Here is an 18972-nt window from a genome sequence, read left to right as displayed (position 1 = left end):
TATTTTCTGGAGTTTTTTTAATGATCAAACAAATGATTCTAGCAAATTATCAAACCTGAAAGGGGATGGCATTGTAGGAACCCCCCAACTTTGTAGCAAAGTTGGATGGAAGGGTGGTGTAACCTGGGAACCTGACACTTGTGACTGGCATCTGAAGTGAGAGCAGTCTTGTGGGACTGAGCCCTTGAACCTGTGGAGTCTGACACTAACTCTGGGTAATTAATTGTCAGAATTAAATTGAATCGTAAGATACCAACTGTGTCCAGAAAGTTGGAGAATAGTTTGGCGTGAGAAAAAAACCCCACAAATCTGGTGTCACAAATGTTGTAAGTAAAAACAGCTCACATACATACAAAAAGTTCATGTAAAAATAGAGTTAAAAGATAATACACGTCTTTCCATGAACTTTTTGAAGACCCCTCATATATCTATGTATATACATGAATGTATATACATGTATTATATAATCTCAAAGGAATATTTAGAAAACAGTTTTGAAGTTCACAATATATGATTATCATTTGAAATTAAACCTGATTTGAAAATAAATAAGATATATCTTCTAAATTCTACGCAATATGCCTGGATGAGGTGTTTGAATAATAGCATTTGTAAATTCAAATTATAGAAATCTTTAATTTCTTTTATAGTTACACTGCATGCCATTATACTTCATAGAAAGAAATACTCACCCCAAATGATTCACCAATTGATACTAAGATTCTGTTAAGATGAAATACAAATTAGTAATGAAAATTATATATAACTGTGCAGAGATGAATATAGACCATCATTCTGAACTATCAGGAATACCAAATCAAAGGCTTCCTCTAGCCTAGACCCACTGACGAATAATATTCATTAGGGGCTAATTCTAACATGGCTAGTCTAATCACATACTCAGCTGGTCTATTAGATTTTCAAAGCAAGAATACAGGTCTGCAAGAACATATTCTGCTACTGTCCATATTTAAAGGGGTAAAAGAAAGTTTTAAGCTTGCCCCTACTTAGTTCTTCATAAACCAATGGGTAAGTTATCAAATTTATTTTACATTTTCTCATTTAAAATTCAAGATATTGCTCTCGGCCTTTTGGCTAAGATCAAGTGTAAAATTCAAGTTACATTTGGCAAAATTTTACAGTATTAAGTAATAATCAGTACTCTAATTAGCATCTATACTGATATACAGTAAAGGCTATTCATCATACAAGTGTACCCTAGAATCAGAAATCTCTATTAGGTTGTCTTTGAACCCTATACTTTATGTTCTTGATTATAAAGTTGAAGAACAGCATTAGCCTGATACAACAAAGATCTGAAAATATGCACATGGAACTGATAGATATATAGACTTTATTGTCCTCTAATTCCTTGATAAGTGGCCTTATTACATAAATAAATACGCTAGATAAACAGCATTAAGATGCTCTCTTAGTGCACCGATTTATCAGTTAGGATTTTCAGAATGTGACTTTTTTGCTAAAGAACACAGAATTGATTTCACTAAGATCAGCCAACAGCCATCTTTATCACCATTATACAGATTAATTATCATCATTAAAAAACTACTTAAGTGTATATATTTTCAGGTGGTGGCATGGGACTGTGTAAATTTACTTAAATAGACATGGTGTGGCATCTTAGCACCTTATCATGTAAGTTGCAGATAATAGTACACAGATAGCCAACTTGTATACAAGAACACCAAATAAATAAAAGATAATACAGGGGCACACAAGAGCATTTATATCATATTGTCAATGATTTTTTACTTCATATTTTTCTGTAGAGTTTGAAAACTTTATCATGAATGTTTATAATTAAACATACCACAAAAATATTTTCTAAAAGGCTAATATACCCCTTCTCCTTGTTTTCTTGCCTATTAGGTACAACTATATGGGCTGACAATTTCCGAGATGAGACTACATTAACTATACTAGCTAATCTGCCTCCTACTTTATATAAATAGAGTCAGTTTCAAATAGCCCATGATAACATATAATTAGTCAGTTGTAGAACTTCAAAGCCAGAGAGCACTTGTGGTTGGATGTGGAAGATAATACAATGATTTGTGGTTGCACAGACCCTTTCATCTGAGAATTTAAAACAGCTTCACACTCAGCATTTCCACAGCACCCTTCTGAAGTTGAGCTAGACACCTGCCCAAGGTAATAGAAGGTGGCCATGGGCTGAATTAGGGATGGGCCTCTAAAGACTTACTTGACAGTCATCTACATTTAATAAGTTGTCTTCATATTTATAACAAGCAAATTGAACAACGTCCACAGAAAGAGTTTACAGGGCATCCAATAAACTACAGAATAAAAATTCTTAACCTAAAGTAATCTACTGTGTTTAGCAGATTGGCTACTTACAAAAATATGATAGTGTCTTAAAACATAACCAAACTGGTTCTCAGACTGTTTACAAAAGAAGAGACCCCAGCAGCCAAGAAAGTTTATGACTCATTTGCAAACCCATCCAAGTCTACAGATTTTCTTTCCCCCAACTTCTTATCACTTAGTATGAATAATCAAATTAGAGACTCAAGAGTCTAGCTTATTTTAAATAAGAAAGCTTTATATTTTTATGCTTGAATCAAAATAATTCCCTCTTATTCTCCACCACTTCCCTAAAGAGAAAACACATACCTTGATCTTGGAGTCATTTTTGTTGGTGTTGGCAGACCTTCTGAAATTTTATATGGACTCTTCAGGGGTGATATATATATGTTCCCCCCAGGAATCCTTAAGGGTGAACTAGAAAACTTGTAAGGGCTTCGAGGAATGTGAGGTATTGGTGACAAGGTAGGGGGCTAGAGCAAAAACAAAAAAGATTATTTATTTAATATTTTAGTGGGATCCATTACTTTAGAATTAGATTTTCCTAATAAAAGGATACTTTCAACATACCCTGGTGGAAGCATACTGCAAAATATTTGTTTTCAGTCTCTGCATGAAGACCGAGTTATAGAATACTATAATGGAATCATACTCCTCTTCTCTGATCAAAACACGTTTGAATGTCTGAAGAACAGTAAAAACACTTGTTAAATGAATTTAGGAATTTCTCTCTTTAGGTTTCTTTTCTAATAGTAATACTACTTTTTAACTAGTAGGAAGCACATACTATGCAGGAAGAAATAATCTGAAAATGCCTTTTTAGGCTTGATTTATAGTGCTTTACCAGGAGCAAAATATCACAGAATGATCCAGAGAGGCAGCGAGGCAGTAGCAGATGGAGCAGTTGGCCATCCGGAAAGAGAGGTATGGACAGTATGGCAGGGTGAAAAGCATTAAGGGAGTCAAAGGGCCAGAGCAAGTGTATTTTACTTCTACTGTTTCTCTAAAGAAAAGGTAAAGTGGAAATATAAAATTTTTATTATTTCTTTATAAGGCTGCATTTATACTGGCTTTTCCTATAAAGTAATAAAATAACTTAAAGGAACATCTAATGTACTATTATGAATGTCAAGTTTATCACAAATATCCTGCTTACTGCATGGATATAACATTAACTTTATAAAAAACTATGAATTTGGATAATTTCATAATTTTCCTTAGTTTTCCAACTCCATTTTAGTTACAAATAATTAACCAATAATATAAAAGACTTGATTTGTGAATTTACATAAGGTCACAATATATGATCTAATTAATGACTGAAATTATCAATATTATGGATATGATAATTTTAAATAATTTTACCATGGAACATTACCTACCTCCTGAACAGCATGAGGAAGATCCTTGTATGCTGTTACAATGATTTTGAATTTAAGGTCTATATTCTTCACTTTGCATATGCCATACATGGAACACATCATAATCTAGTAAATGTGATTTAAAAATAGTCAGAATTTAATTACATAGTTTTGTTCTAAAAAGCACTCTGTTATCTTTCTTTTAGCTTCAAAAGAGGAAAATTTAATTTCTTACAGTTTTTTCCCCATCCTGAGCTTAGTTTGAAAGTCTATATGAAGTGTTTGACCCAAATTGTGTTTAAAGAACAAAATGAAAATAGCCAACTCTCAGTTATTCAGGACTGATCATCTGGTTTGTGAATTACATTAACTTTGGCTCCTGTTCCTTAAATGTTTCCCAAAAGAGAAAAGTTGAAACTGGAATCACTTAACTGTATAATTAGCACTTTTTAAAAAAGCCAGATGTGAAAAAGTTTCAAACTACCAGATAAAATAATACACTTGGCAGTGGTAAAGGTGATGTAGTGACTAGAAGAGGGCAGGAGAAAGTGTTCTGTATTGCTGATAATTTGTTTTTTGATCTGGATACTGTTTATACAAGTAAGTTCAGCTGATGAATTTTCATTAGGATGTACCCTTATGATATTTGAATTTTTGTGTATTCATATTCTGTTTCAATAAAAAGATATTTTAAATGCAAAAATAAGATTTGAAAATGATTCTCTGTGATTTTAAAACATCAGACTTTCTTAATCTGGATGAACTTTATTGTCTAATTTAAGTAGTCATCACATATGTACCATTCTTGCTCTCATCTGCTATTGCCAAAAATACCTACTCATTATCCCCTACTCAGCATTCTACCAGCCCCAAGCCTACTATTCCCTTCCATTTAGATTGCTATTCAGTATCCTCTTTGCTAATTCACATTTTTCTTCTACTTCAATACTTTACCTAAGGCATCTTTCACAAAAATCTTCTTGATTCCAGATACCTAATCTTACTAGTAATTCTTAACACTACTGTCTATCTTTCCATCCTGTAGAAAGCAGTAGAACCATAAGGCAATAAGTGCCTATTTCTAAAGATCCAACATATTAGAATTTATACATCCAAACATGCTCTTATAAAATAGACTTTTGTAGCTTATACTTTTATACAATAATCCATCTTTTGCTCAAAATATCATTCTTATTGGGAAAATTACTACCAGCCTTACAAAAATAAAAAGGTTATAAGGAAATATTATGAATATACTGCATACCAATAAAAACAAATAACTTAGATGAAATGGAAAAATTCTTAGAATGACACAAATTACCAAAACCAACTCAAGAAAAAAATAGAAAATCTGAGCTTGAATTAGCAATCAAAAACTATTCACGAAAGCTCAGGCCTAGATGGCTTTACTGGTGGATTCTACCAAACATTTAAAGAACACACAATATCAATTCTTCACAAACTCTTTCAAAATTAGAAGAGTTCCCAACTAATTCTGAGGCAAGAATTTCACTGATACCAACACCATATAAAGAAAACTGCAAATATCTCTTATGACTATAGATGCAAAAATCCTCAACAAAATAATAGCAAGCTGAGTCCAAGAACACATCAAGAGGATTATACACTGTGACCAAGTGGTATTTATTCCAGAAGTGCAAGATTGGTTTAACATCTGAAAATCAATTCACCATATCAATACAATAAGAGTAAAAAAACAAAACAAACCACACACACTATCATCTCAATAGATACAGAAAAAGCACGTGACAAAATGCAACACTCTTTTGATAAAAGCACACAAGAAACTAGGAATAGAACCTCCTCAACATGATAAAGGACTTATACAAAAAAACACACAGCTACTAATATATTTAATGGTGAAAAGACTAAATGCTTTCCTCTAATATCAGGAACAAGACAAGGAGATCTCCTCTCAATCCACTTCATTCAACATGGTACTGGAGGTTCCTAGACAAGGCAATTCAGTAAGAAAATAAAATAAATCATTCAGATTGAAAAGAAAAAATTAAAACTCTATTTGTCTCTTTTTGGAGATAACAAGATGTTATATAGAGAAAATTTTAAGGAAGTACTAAAAAACTATTACAACTAATAAACAAGTTCAGCAAAGGTGCAAGGATGCAAGATCAATACATAAAGATCAACTGTATTTCTACATACTTGTAATGAACAATACAAAAATGAAATTTAAAAAATTCAATTTACAATATTGTTATAAATAACATAATACTTGGAAATAAGTCTAACAAAACAAATGCACAATTTGTATTGTAGAAACTACAAAACGTTGTTGAAAGAAATTAAAGGTATCAATAAATGGAAAGACATCATATGTTCATGGATTAGAAGACTTAATGTTCTTAAGATGACAATGTTCTCCAAATTGAGCTATAATTCAATGCAATCTGTATTAAAATCTCAGCTGGCTTCTTTGAAGAAACTTATACGTCAATCCTAAAATTCATATGGAAATGCAAGTTTCAGAATAGGCAAACCAATCTTGAAAAAGAATAATAATGTAGAGTACTCACACTTCCCTATTTCAAAACATACTACAAAGCTACAGTAATTAAGACCGTTTAATCTTCAAATAAGAACAACCTATGGAATAGAACTGAGAGTCCAGAAATAAACATTTATATATTTACAGTCAATTGACTTTTCAACAACTGTCAACAATGGGGAAAGAAAAAACTTCAAGAAATGGTGCTACACAACTAGTTATCCACATACAAAATAATGAAGTTAAACCCCTACCTCATACCATATACAAACTTAGCACAAAATGGATCAAAAGAGCTAAAATAATAAGATAATAAGAGCTAAAACCATAAAACTCTTGGAGGAAAATGGGGATAAATCTTAACCACTTTAGATTTGACAATGGTTTCTTGGATATGACACCAAAGCACCAATAACAAAAGAAAAAAATAAATAAAAAATAGATTAAAAAAATAGATATATTGGACATCACAAAATTAAAAACTTTTGTGCTTCAAAAGACACCATCAAGAAAGTGAAATAACTCAGAGTGGGAGAAAATTTTTGAAAATCATATAGATAAGGGACTTGTACACAGAATATATTAAGAACCCTTATAACTCAATAATAACAAAATAATCCAATTAAAAAATGGGCAAAGGATCTGAATAGACATTTCTCTAAAAAAAGATATACAAACAGGTAATAAACACATGAAAAGATGCTCAACATCATTAGCCATCAGGGAAATGCAAATCAAAACCACAGGGGGTACTGCTTCACACAGTAGGATGGCTATGATAAAAAAAGAACAAACTGGTGAGGATATAGACACTGGAACCTCATATGCTATCAGTAGGAAGTAAAATGGTTCAGCCACATTGGTACAATGAAATATTACTTGGCAATTAAAAAGGAATGAAGTAATGATACAAGCTACAACACAGATGAACCTTAAAAGCATTATGCTAAATAAAAGAAGCCAGACACAAAAGATCACATATTATAAGATTCCACTTTATGAAATGTCCAGAGTAGACAAATCTACAGAGAGCGAAAGCAGATTAGTGTTGCCTAGGGCTGGGGATGGGGGAATGGGTGGTAACTGCTTAAGGTTTCTTTTTGGTGTGATGAAAATGTTCTAAAATTGACTGTGGTGATGGCTGCACAATTCTGTGAATTTATTAAAAACCACTGAATTGTATACTTTAAATGGGTGATTTGTATGGTATGTGAATTATATGAATAAAGACATTACCAAAAACATATTGTTCTTATTAACCCATTTTACAGAGAAGAAAAGGAGGATATGAGAGATCATTCCCTGTTTGTAAACGAACCTCATTCATTCATTCATTCATTCAATAGGCACTGCTTTAGATCAACTAATTCTTAAGTCTCATGCTTTTTCCACACTAAAATGAAATCTAGCTTACCACAACACAGAAAAAGCCTATGATGAACAGTTTCCTCAGTAATTTTTTACAGATAAGATTTTTTGTGTCATTAAATAAGTACAGTTATTGAAATAATACTCCTGAGCTTTAAAGCTCAAATTTGTAAGAATTATTGCAAAAATATAAATGGTAGCCAACAAGTGAATGTATATTAGATCTACTAAATTGATCTAGCTTCTCATTTGAATCTAATCTTTTCTTAAGAAATCAGTACATAGTTAAGAAATAAGTAGGGAGAAGAGAATATAAAGTGCTCGATTTTCTTACCTGGTCCAGATGCCTATCTCTCATGAGTTCATATTCATTTTGTAGTGTGTACTGGAAAAGGGTCCAGATGATGTGTTCCAGTTCTGGGTGGTCAGACAGAAGGCGTGCACATAGGGTATTTAGTCGGAGATATGCTAGCCTGTACACTGTGGAGATAGGGAATGAGTCACGTTTACTGTTCATTTTGAATTACAAGTGGATTTTTTCAAACCAATAAATTGCTATAACCACAATGCTGTTAAATAGAATTTTAACAGTAACCTCATCTCTAGCACTATTTTCCTTATGAATAAATGACTCCTACCTAGTATTAATACAGTGCTAGGTACATAGAAAGCACAATAAACTTGATAAATTAAACTATTACAGCATGAAATTAAGGCAGAAGTGGAAGGCAGAAGAGGAAAGGTCATAAAGACATTGTGAAATTAGATGATTCAAATAGAGTTAGTTTCAGTTCTGTAAAATTCAAGAGAGATAATTATTTTTAAAAATAGTAAAATTGCTGGTGTCTATTAATTTTTCCAATCCTAAAAAAAAAAAAATGAATCAAGCCACTCATTTCTCTATGAAATACCAATGGAGCATACTCTGTTGAAAAATGGTAGACTTGTATATTATGTAAGTGTAATGTGAATGGGATATGAAATTTATTTATAGAGACTATAAAAAAAATACTACTGGAAATATGAGGGGACTTCAAATAGTTAATAGAAAATGAAATTAAAAGATAAAAATAAAAAATGTAAACTTTATTTCTCAACATAAACTCCATCAAGTTCATGTCTCTTTTGTAAGCAATGATATGACCCATTTAGTCCATCCCTAAAGAACTGAGGGTCCTGGGAATTTAACCATGTTTATGCAGTCTTTTCTATGTTACTGACTGAAAAAAAATGGGTGCCCTTTAAAGATTTTTTTTAAGATTAGGAAACAAAAAGAAGTCAGGAGCCAAATCAGTACTGTAAGGTGGATGCCTAATGATTTCCCATTGAAACTCTTGCAAATTGCCCTTGTTTGATGAGAGGAATGAGCAGGAACATTGTCGTGGTGGAGGAGGACAATGGTGAAGCTTTCCTGAGGAATTTTTCCCCTAAAGCTTTAGCTAACTTCCTCCAAACACTCTCATTATAAGCAGATGTCACTGTTCTTTGGCCTTCCAGGAAGTCAACAAGCAAAATGCCTTCAGCATCCCAAAAGACTGTTGCTATGACCCTTGACCTCTGATCTTGACTGGACCACTCAGTACCTCTCGGTAGCCATGGCTTTGATTGCCCTTCATCTTCAGGATTGTACTGGAAAAGCCATGTTTCACCTCCTGTTATAATTCTTCAAAGAAATGCTTCAGGATCTTGATCCCACTTGTTTAAAAATTCCATGGAAAGCTCTGCTCTTATCTGCAGCTGATCTGGGCAAAACAATTTTGGCACTCATCGCGCAGAAAGTCTGCTCACCTCTAATTTTTCAGTCAATTATGTATAAGCTGAACCAGTTGAGATGTCTATAGTGTTGGCTATTGTTTCTGCTGTTAATTGCTGATCTTCTTCAACTAGGGCACAAACGAAATTCATTTTTTCTGTGCAAACTGATGTGGATGGTCTGCTGCTGCAGGCTTCATCTTCAACATCAACTTGTCCCTTCTTACAATGAATTATCCATTTGTAAACTGCTGATTTCTTTGGGTTACTGTCCCCACAAACTTTTCATAAAGCATCAGTGATTTCACCATTTTTCCACCCAAGCTTCATCATAAATTTGATGTTTGTCCAAGCTTCAATTTTAGCAGAATTCATGTTGCTCTGAGAGGGGTTCTTTTCAAACTGATGTCTTATTCTTGTTTGTGCCTCAAACTAGACCCTGTTCCTTCTCTTTTTTTCTTGGTCAGTCTAGATAAAGGTTTGCAAATTTTTTTGATCTTTTTAAAGAATACACTTTTGGTTTTGTTGATTTTCTCTATTGGTATATATATATATATATATGAAATCAAACAGAAATGTGTTTTTTTGTTTGTTTTTGGCAGCTGGCCAGTACAGGGATCTGGACCCATGACCTTGGTGTTATAAGGCTGTGCTCTAACCAACTGAGCTATCCAGCCAGCCCCTCTCTATTGGTTTTTAATTCCCTATGTCACATATTTCTGTTGTAATCTTTGTTATTTCCTACTTACATTTGCCTTTGGTTTAGTTTGCTCTTCTTTTTCTGTTTTCTTAAGGTAGAAGTTTACATTACAGATTTGAGATTTTTCTTATTTTTAATGTGGTGTTTACAAGCATAAATTTTCCTCTAAGCACTGCAATAGCCCTGCATCCTACAAATTTTGATATTTGCACTTTGATTTTTATCTCAAAGTACTCTTTAATATCCCTGTGATTTTTCTTTTTACTCATTGTTTATTTAGGAGAGGGTTTCCACACATTGTGGATTTTCTAAATTTCATTAGACTTGTTTTGTAGCCAAAAAGAAAAAGAGAAAGAAAAGACTTCACCCCTAAAGAAAAAAAAAAAAAACCACCTAGATCCTGTTCAAACATGTTATACAACAAATTAGAATGGGTTTTTTTTTTTTTTTTTTTTTTGGTGCAAAAAAATTTTGATATCTATGCATAGTTTTTTCATAATACACATTTTCCATAAACTTTATGAAGCCCCCTCATGCAAGTTTGGAGAAAAAGAATCCAAAAATTGAATTTTCCTCCATCTACTAAAAAGACTGTTGGTTTAAAATGTTTCTTTCAAAGACTTGCATAAGGTAATCGGAGTTTTTTAAAGCTAACAATTTATGCTAGTGATTCTCAAACTTTAGCATACATCAGAATTACCTGGAGTTAAAACAACAATTTGGAGGCCCTAACCTAGAGTTTTTGTTTGAGCAGGTCTAGGGTGGACCCCTAAAATCCTCATTTCTACAACTTTCCAGGTCATGTGGAGTCTGCTGGTTGGAGACCACACTTTGACCACACTGCTCTAACCAATGACTAGGTCTTACAATATGCCTATAAAACTCAATATATGACGGTAATTCAAAAAGTTCGTGGAAAAATGAAATTAAAAGATAATATGAATCTTTCCATGAACTTTTTTTTTATCCATTGTGAAATGAATCCACAAACTTTTTGAAGTACCCTCATATTTCTGACTTGAATAAAATCAGGAAAAAGACTTATCACAGAAGAATCTGGCTTCTCACTCTCCTTTAGTGAGCTCCAAGTGGGTGTTCACTTGCATGTATATGCACAGACACCCAAATCAACCTCCCTTGCCCACCACATATACACAGAATCAGAGAATACTATACAACCTGGTTACTGGCCTTGGTAAAGTTCCTGAAAATATCCAGGAAATGTGTCTGCAACAGGCAACAGCACACTGTATAATATCAACTCTACATACAGGTCAAATATTTTCAAATATTAATTGAAGACATAGCAACAGCTGTGGCAATAATAACATCTACCACTTTCTGAGTGCTACTATCTGCTAGGCACTGTTGGAAGCATTTTATATGTATTAATTCATTTAATTACCTCAAAAACCCCTAAAAGGTAGACTATTATTATTTCCATTTACAGATGAGGAAACTGAGGTATAGCAATATTAAGTGACTTGCCCAAGGTTATACCTAGTAAGCAGAAGAGCCATTATTTGAACCCAGTCAGTCTGGTTTCACATTCCATGCTCCTGCAAGTAATCATCTACTAACCTTTTTTGTAAAACAGTGAAAGGGAGGTAGATTTTAATGGCTTCTGAGTCTGGAAGGCTGAAGTTGCTTGTGTCTCCACATTTGCAGAATTTACACGTGCAGCTGAACCTTTTTTCTTTGGGGATCTTACAGGAGAAAGATACCTACATGTATTCAAAGGAAGAATCTTCATTTGAAATTTGCTAATTATCACACACACACTCCACCTCCCCCCAAGGTTGTACACATACACCCAGATACATCTTGTCTATTTAACCTGTCATTCTATAGGAAATTCCCTGATCAGGATATTTAAATATAAGCTAGGAAAGATAGCTTAATAGGAAAACTATGGCATCATCATTTCTAACTCTATTTTAATAAATGGTTTTTCCTGGGAACTACTTATTGGAAAAAATAGCTGCATATGTATAATGTTCAATTTTAATAATTATAGTGATACTGAGACCATAAAATGTCTCCAGCTTAAAAAACAAGTTAATGATACCAAATAGCATAATCATATTTCCTCCTAAAAAAATTTTTATTGATAACTATGGTTCATATACATGTTAAGACTTAGGTTACACACACAGATGCACACATACACATACCCCTAAGTTATATAGAACAGGATTTTATGAATCAGTATTTTAAATAACATTATCAAGACAGATTTATATCCATATACTAAATATTTCAGGCATAAATCCAGTCAGAGATAGTAGCAAATATTATCTCACAATTTCTGGCAATTCTATTGCTCTGTGTTGCCCTCATGTAACAGAATAATCCAGGTCTACTGCTGACCCTTGAACAACACAGGTTGGAACTGAGCAGATCCACTTACATTCAGATATTTTTCAATGAATACACTGAAAATTTTTTGGAGATTTGTGACAATTTGAAAAAATTTGCACACAAACTGTGTAGCCTAGAAATATCAAAAAAATTACAAAAAAGTTAAGTATCTCATGAATGCATAAAGTGTATATAGGTGCTAGTCTATTTATCATCTACTACCATAAAATATACACACATTCAGTATAAAAAGTTAAAATTTATCAAAACTTACACAACCACTCATAGACCACACATGGCACCATTCAGTTGAGAGAAATGTAAACACATGTAAAGATGCAGCATTAAATCATAACTGCATAAAATTAACTACAGTATGTCCTGTACCACTGTAATAATTTTATAGCCACTTCTTGTTGCTATTGTAGTAAGTTCAAACGTTTGGAGTATCCACTTACAATGCCACTGTGTGGGCCAGATGCCCCTGGGGCTCCTGAGCCTTGATAGTGTCCCCCTCATCTCCCCTGCACAGACATCAGCCACACACCCCCTATCTGCTATCAGCAACCAACCAGGCCGGAGAAGGAGCTAGCTGTGGGCCAGCCCCCCAACCAATACTCAGCAATATAAAAAAATAATAATAAATAAGTAAATTTTTTTAAAAAATGCCATGTGATGCTGATCATCTCCACATGATCAGTTTCTCTCTCCATTAAATTGCATATCACCATAAAAACTGATTTTTCATGGTTTTTCTCTTATGATTTTCTTAGTAACATTTTCTTTTCTCTAGCTTACTTTATTGTTAGAAAACAGTGTATAATAAATATAACAAAATATGTATTAATTGACTGTTTATGTTATTGGTAAAGCTTCCTGTCAATGGTAGGCTATCAGTAGTTAAGTTTTGGGGGGGTCAAAGTTATACACAGATTTTTTTACTCGGTGGGGGAGGCGGGGTGGGGGGTGTGGTTAGTGCCCGTAACCCCTGTATTGTTCAAGGGTCAACTGTACTTTTTATTTTGCTTTAGGAGCTGAGAAATAATCCTGAACAGAAAGTAGGATTTGTACCTTACTATGGATGTTTGTTCTACATACAGTATATAAAATAATACACTAGGAAAAGGAACTCACCATCACAATGAATTTATAAGTACCAGTGTCTGATGTCCTATCCACCTTGAATATCCCTTTGGTTCAGTAACTGATAACACCATAGGCTGACTTAACTTGGGCAAAAGTTAATCTCCCTTGAGTTCCAGGTGCAAATATTCAATTACTTAACAGATAACACTACTTAAATCTTAAACTTAATAAGGCCAAAATGGAGCACTGATTTCTTCTTCCAGTTTTTCTCATCTCAAAAAGTGGCTTCACATCACATCTAGTGTCTTAAGTCAAAAACCTTATTATTTTTAATTTCTCCATTTTCTTAATTCCTCAAATCCAATGTAAAACCAGTGTAAAGCCTATTAAATCTATCTCTAAATACATTCCAGTACTTTCCATTTCTACCCAATGCCATATCTTAGACCAAGTCACCTACATCCTTCACTGAATTATTCAAATGGGATCCAAATTAGTCTCCCACTTTCTTCCTTGCCTATTCCTTTCCCTCCCCCAAACCCACCTGTATTTCAAATAACAGCCGGAGTGTGGTCCTTTAAAATTACAAATTATGGCAGGCTGTATCCTGCTTAAATGGTTTACCACTATCTTTACAAAATCCAAACTCCTTACTGTGGCCTACGGGAACCTATAAGATCTAGCCCCAGTTTACCTCTCCAATCTCATCTTGTACCATTCTACTCTTGCTCACTATACCCCAGCCACACTGGGATTTCTTTCTGTTCCTCAAACCAGCTAAGTTTGATCGGCCCTAGGGCCCCTGAACTTGCTATCTGTTTTGCCTGGAATGCACATGATGCAGACTTTTGCCTGGCTAGCATCCACTAGTCCTGAGGTGTCAGGTCAAAATATCACTTGATCAGAGAAAGGAAAGCATCCCTAAACATTCTATCATCCTCTCGGCTTCTCTATTTCACATGACTGTTTATTGTTTTTATAGCACTTATTATACTCTAAAATCATCTATGTATTAGTTTACTTGTTCACTGTCTGTTTCCTTCCTCCAGAACATAAGCTCTATGAGGGGAAGGACCTAGAAAATCTTACTTCTGTATTCCCAGTGCCTAGAATACTTGCTGGCACTTAACAGATAACAGCTTACTGAATTAAAGAAAAAAAGGCTTGACTTATTTACATAAAAGTATTACCTAGCAAACAAATTTATATATGAAGGCAGAATCTCCATATGCTAGAAATATTTTGGGCACAAGTTGGCATGGAAATTCCGTCTCTGGAAAATGGTCCTTGCACTAATCACAGAACACTATAATGTCAGGTCCTACACAAAACTAAACAGAAATTTTAGGCACGTTTTCATGAAAGGCAGTGTAGCTAGAGTGATTAATATCTGTGCTTTGGGGTCAAATTGCTTGGGTCTGATTTCTATTGACCTAAGGCAAGTTACCTTATTTCTCTAATTCCTAATTTAGGAAGCCAACAGTAGTATTTACTACCTTATAGGGCTGTTGTGAAGATAACTGAAAAAAATAAAGTACATAAGCAATTGCCCAGCACATAGTGAGCCCTCAATAAATGTTAGCTATTGCTCTCTTCTCCCATCATCATCATCATCATCACACACTCATCAACCATGTTAGTCCATATCCCATCCTACTCCCTACACCTATTCTATTCTTCACTCCAAATGGGCTGATCTGCACTCTCTGAAAGATGTTTCCTGATTTCCTGGCTGTTATGCTTTCGGTTCATGCCAGTTCTGACTTTTGAAACACTCTTTTGTCTCCTCTCTCCTTTCCAGTTTCCATGTTGAAATCCTATTCAATCTTTAAGGCCTATCTAAATTACCATCTCTGCCATGAAAACTGCCCTCGACCAATCCTAGCTGATTCAGTAGCACTTTATAGTCATTTATATGACCCATTTGGGTCAGGTATCTTATATTCCTAATTCTTAAAAGCAGAAATTCAAAATTCTATTCCCTACAGCTTTTATATAGTACCTTGTATTAAGCTTATGCTCAAAATCTAGTTGCAGTTTGAATGGATAAAATAACATACATTCTACTTACATATCTGCAGCAGTGTGATTATTCTGTAGAGGAAGATTGAGAGGACAAGCAGAATCAAGATGATCAGCTGGTCCTTCTCGGTCCTTTGATTGTTTAATAAGGTCAAATAAAGGTGAATCCTATATAAAACAAGATGAAATTAAAACAACATTAGTAAGTGTGATTTTCCCAGGTACATATAAAAATCATATTATTTGACATGCTGAGCACTATGAATTTTAGGCACTATTGCTGGTGGCAATTTAAAAGTCATATTGAAATCCTTTTCTCCACTTTGAAATTTCTCATTGCCATTTTTGTACTACACCAAAAAATGGAGTAGAAAAATGTACAACCTTAAATACTTATAATAGAAAATAAGTTAGAAGTGAAGCTAGCTGGTTAGCTCAGTTGGTTAGAGCATGGTGCTGACAACCAGAAGGTCCAAAGTTCAATCCCTATACCAGCTTGCCACCAAAACAAAACAACAAAAAAAGAAAAGTTAGAAGTTAAGGAAAATCAGACACAGAAAAGACCCAAAGATAGTAAAACAGAAGGAAATAATAAAGATATGAGCAGAATTAAATGAAACTGAAACAGATAAAACGCACCATTTTGATCAACAAAGCTAAAAATTGGTTCTTTGAAATAACTAATAAAATTAAACAAACCCCTAGTCAGATTAATCAAGAAAAATACAAGGGACAGATAAACAGTAGTAGGAATGAAATGTGGGACATAATCATAGTCAAAGATTAGAAAGACAATAGGGAACTATTGTAAGTAATTTTATATAATAAATTGGAAAACTCAGAACAAGTAGAAAATTCCTACAAAAATACAAATTACCAAAACTCAATAAAATAGAAATAAAGTAACTTGAATAATCCTACAACTATTAAAGAATTTAAATCAGTAATTTAAAATCTGCCCACAAAAAAAACACCAAGCTTATTTGGTTTTACCAATAAATTCTACCAAACACTCAAGGGGCAGATAATTCCACTTTTACTCAAACTCTTCCCCAAATGAAAAAAGTAGAAACATTTCTTACAGCACTTTATGAAACTAGTGCAATATTGATACTAAAACCTGTCAAAGACATTATAAAAAAGGTAAATTATATCCCATTTTCATTCATGAACAGAGATATAAAAATTCTGAACAAGAAATATTAGCAACCCAAATCAGCAGTGTTAAAAAAGAGAATACATTGTTGGGAAAATTCAAGATTCAAAATTAATTCTTTCAGTATCCCGTTTTGCCTTTAAAATAGTACCCGTTTGTTGCATCAGCCTTACTGTTACTCAACTGCTCACACTCTCACTTCTGTAACCATGCTTGCTTATCGCAATAGCTACTGCACTAGCTACATAAATGCTGAAAAAATGACTTATTACCGCGCTAGCCACATAAATGCTGAGAGAGCAAAACTTAAAAAACCTGAAGAGTATGCCTACATAAACCATGTAAGACCTAAACTCAGGGCTCAGATCTTGGAGTGCTAACTCATCTGGGCCTGCCAGCATAATAAAATAACTGACTCTCCAACTCTCTGAGTGCCGACCGCTTCTCTATTGAGTCCGTTCCATAACATCACTACCAAGTTGAGTTAATCCAGGTTGCAAGATTGATTCAACATTAAAATCTAAAATGCAATTCACCTCACTAATAAATCTAAGGTGAAAAATCTTATTCAAAAATCAGTGTACAAAAAGTTCTTATTTAAAAGCCCATTCATAGTTTTAAAAAAAGAAAACTCTCAGTAAACCAGGAAAAGAGGGATATTTCCTGACAAATCATATCTACAAACAAACAAAAACCCCACAGAAAACATTATATGCAATAGTGAAACATAAAAAGCATTCTCCTTAAAAAATAAGATACAAGAAAAGGATACCCATTAATGTGCTTTCTATTCAGCACTGCACTTGAAGTCCCAGCCAGCTCAATAAGACAAGGAAAATAAATAAAAGATCAAAAGATTGGAAAGGAAGAAACAAAAATATGATTATCCACAGATGACTTGACTGTCAATACAGAAAACTCAAAATAATCTACAGACAAATTATTAGAATAAGAGATATTGGCAAGGTTGCTATTATGAAATCCATATGAAAATAACTACATTTTTATATACCAAGCAAAAAGTTTAGAAGTGTAATTTTTAAAATATCATTTACAAAAAAGTAAGCCTAGCATTAGAAATCACTAAAAACATTGATTCAAAAATTGTAATTTTCTAAAGGTGACTGCTTGCAAGTATATACAGTGGATTCCATTAGTGCTTAAACTAAGGAAGACCAAGAAAAAAAAAAAGATGGGTTTATATCAAAAGTGGAAGTGGCACATTAATAAGTAAAAATACAAAACACTGCAGAATGTAAGTAGATTTTTTAAAAAATATGAAGAATAGTCTGTCTATTCAATAGAGTGTTGCAGAAATCAACTAGCAATTTGAAAAAAATTAGATCATTACACCTTCACAATATACATAAAATCAATTACTTATATTAAAAAACAAAATTTAAAAAAGTATTAGAATAGAAGAGAATATCTTTATAACTTTTTGTTAAGGAAGGAATTTGTAGATTTGACCAAAACCCAGAAGTCATAAAGAAAAAGATAAGCAGATCTGAATACATACAAATTGTAAATTTCTTTACAACAAGAACCACAAAAAATTAAACTGAATCTTTAAAAAATAAACCATACCAGGTAACAATGGTGAATTGAATGCATACATTAACTTTCTCTCTCCTAAAACACCACTAAAATGGCAGTAAATGGACTTACTTTGAAAGACATAAACCTTAAGAACAAAGAGAATGGCAGAGGGGACATCAGATACAATATTTTGAAAGCCAAAAAGTGAATAGAAAATGGTAAACTACTCAGTAGGTGAGAAAAAGTTGAATCAAAACCCAGCAGAATAAGGAAAGTCAAGAGGCAAACCAAATGCACTCTTAACCCCCGCAAAAAGTCTGGAAGTGGTGATACTACATGTCTCAGGCAGTGGAGTGAAAGGCTGGAGGGGGGGTGTGGTTTCATAACAGAAGGGTTAGCTGGAAGTCCACCTAAATATAAGTTAGACTTCCAGGTATTCTCCTCCTTTTCTCCTCTCTTTACTGATGGAAAAAAATAAAGGTTTATTATTCAGAAAGTGTAAAAGTGCATTTTCTGGACTGGGGGACTCTAGACAGAATTGGAGGAGGAGCTACCATACTCAAAATGACAGAATTAAGGAAAAGTTTATATAATGAATTTTGCATATCCCAGACTGCCTGCTGTCTCCAGACCCCAGCACATTTGCAGCCATGAGCATATCCTCCAGGCATGAAGTAAGAAGAGTCAAGGCTGAGTAATATGATGAGCCTAAGAGAAAAGACCTAAAGATATTAACGGAGGTTTCTTAAGAAAC

The 18972-nt window shown here is 33.6% G+C and overlaps 1 protein-coding gene across 3 annotated transcripts in view; it reads right to left on the bottom strand.

Moving 5' to 3' along the window:
• The window catches only part of RB1 (RB transcriptional corepressor 1), a 156081-nt gene that overhangs the window by 4783 nt on the left and 132326 nt on the right, over window positions 1-18972 (bottom strand). For 2 of the 3 annotated variants that reach the window (XM_063102610.1, XM_063102607.1), the window contains exons 18-24: window positions 15573-15691; window positions 11636-11778; window positions 7937-8082; window positions 3729-3833; window positions 2917-3030; window positions 2656-2819; window positions 693-723 (exon numbers count right to left, since the gene is read on the bottom strand). In XM_063102610.1, coding sequence (XP_062958680.1) covers window positions 693-723; window positions 2656-2819; window positions 2917-3030; window positions 3729-3833; window positions 7937-8082; window positions 11636-11778; window positions 15573-15691 — 822 coding nt within the window. The remainder of the gene's footprint in view (window positions 1-692; window positions 724-2655; window positions 2820-2916; window positions 3031-3728; window positions 3834-7936; window positions 8083-11635; window positions 11779-15572; window positions 15692-18972) is intronic. The other variant, XM_063102609.1, reaches the window with a different exon arrangement.

Source organism: Cynocephalus volans, chromosome 7 (genome assembly GCF_027409185.1).
Source record: "Cynocephalus volans isolate mCynVol1 chromosome 7, mCynVol1.pri, whole genome shotgun sequence".
Lineage (NCBI taxonomy): Eukaryota > Metazoa > Chordata > Mammalia > Dermoptera > Cynocephalidae > Cynocephalus > Cynocephalus volans.
This window is presented reverse-complemented; position numbering and strand designations above follow the sequence as displayed.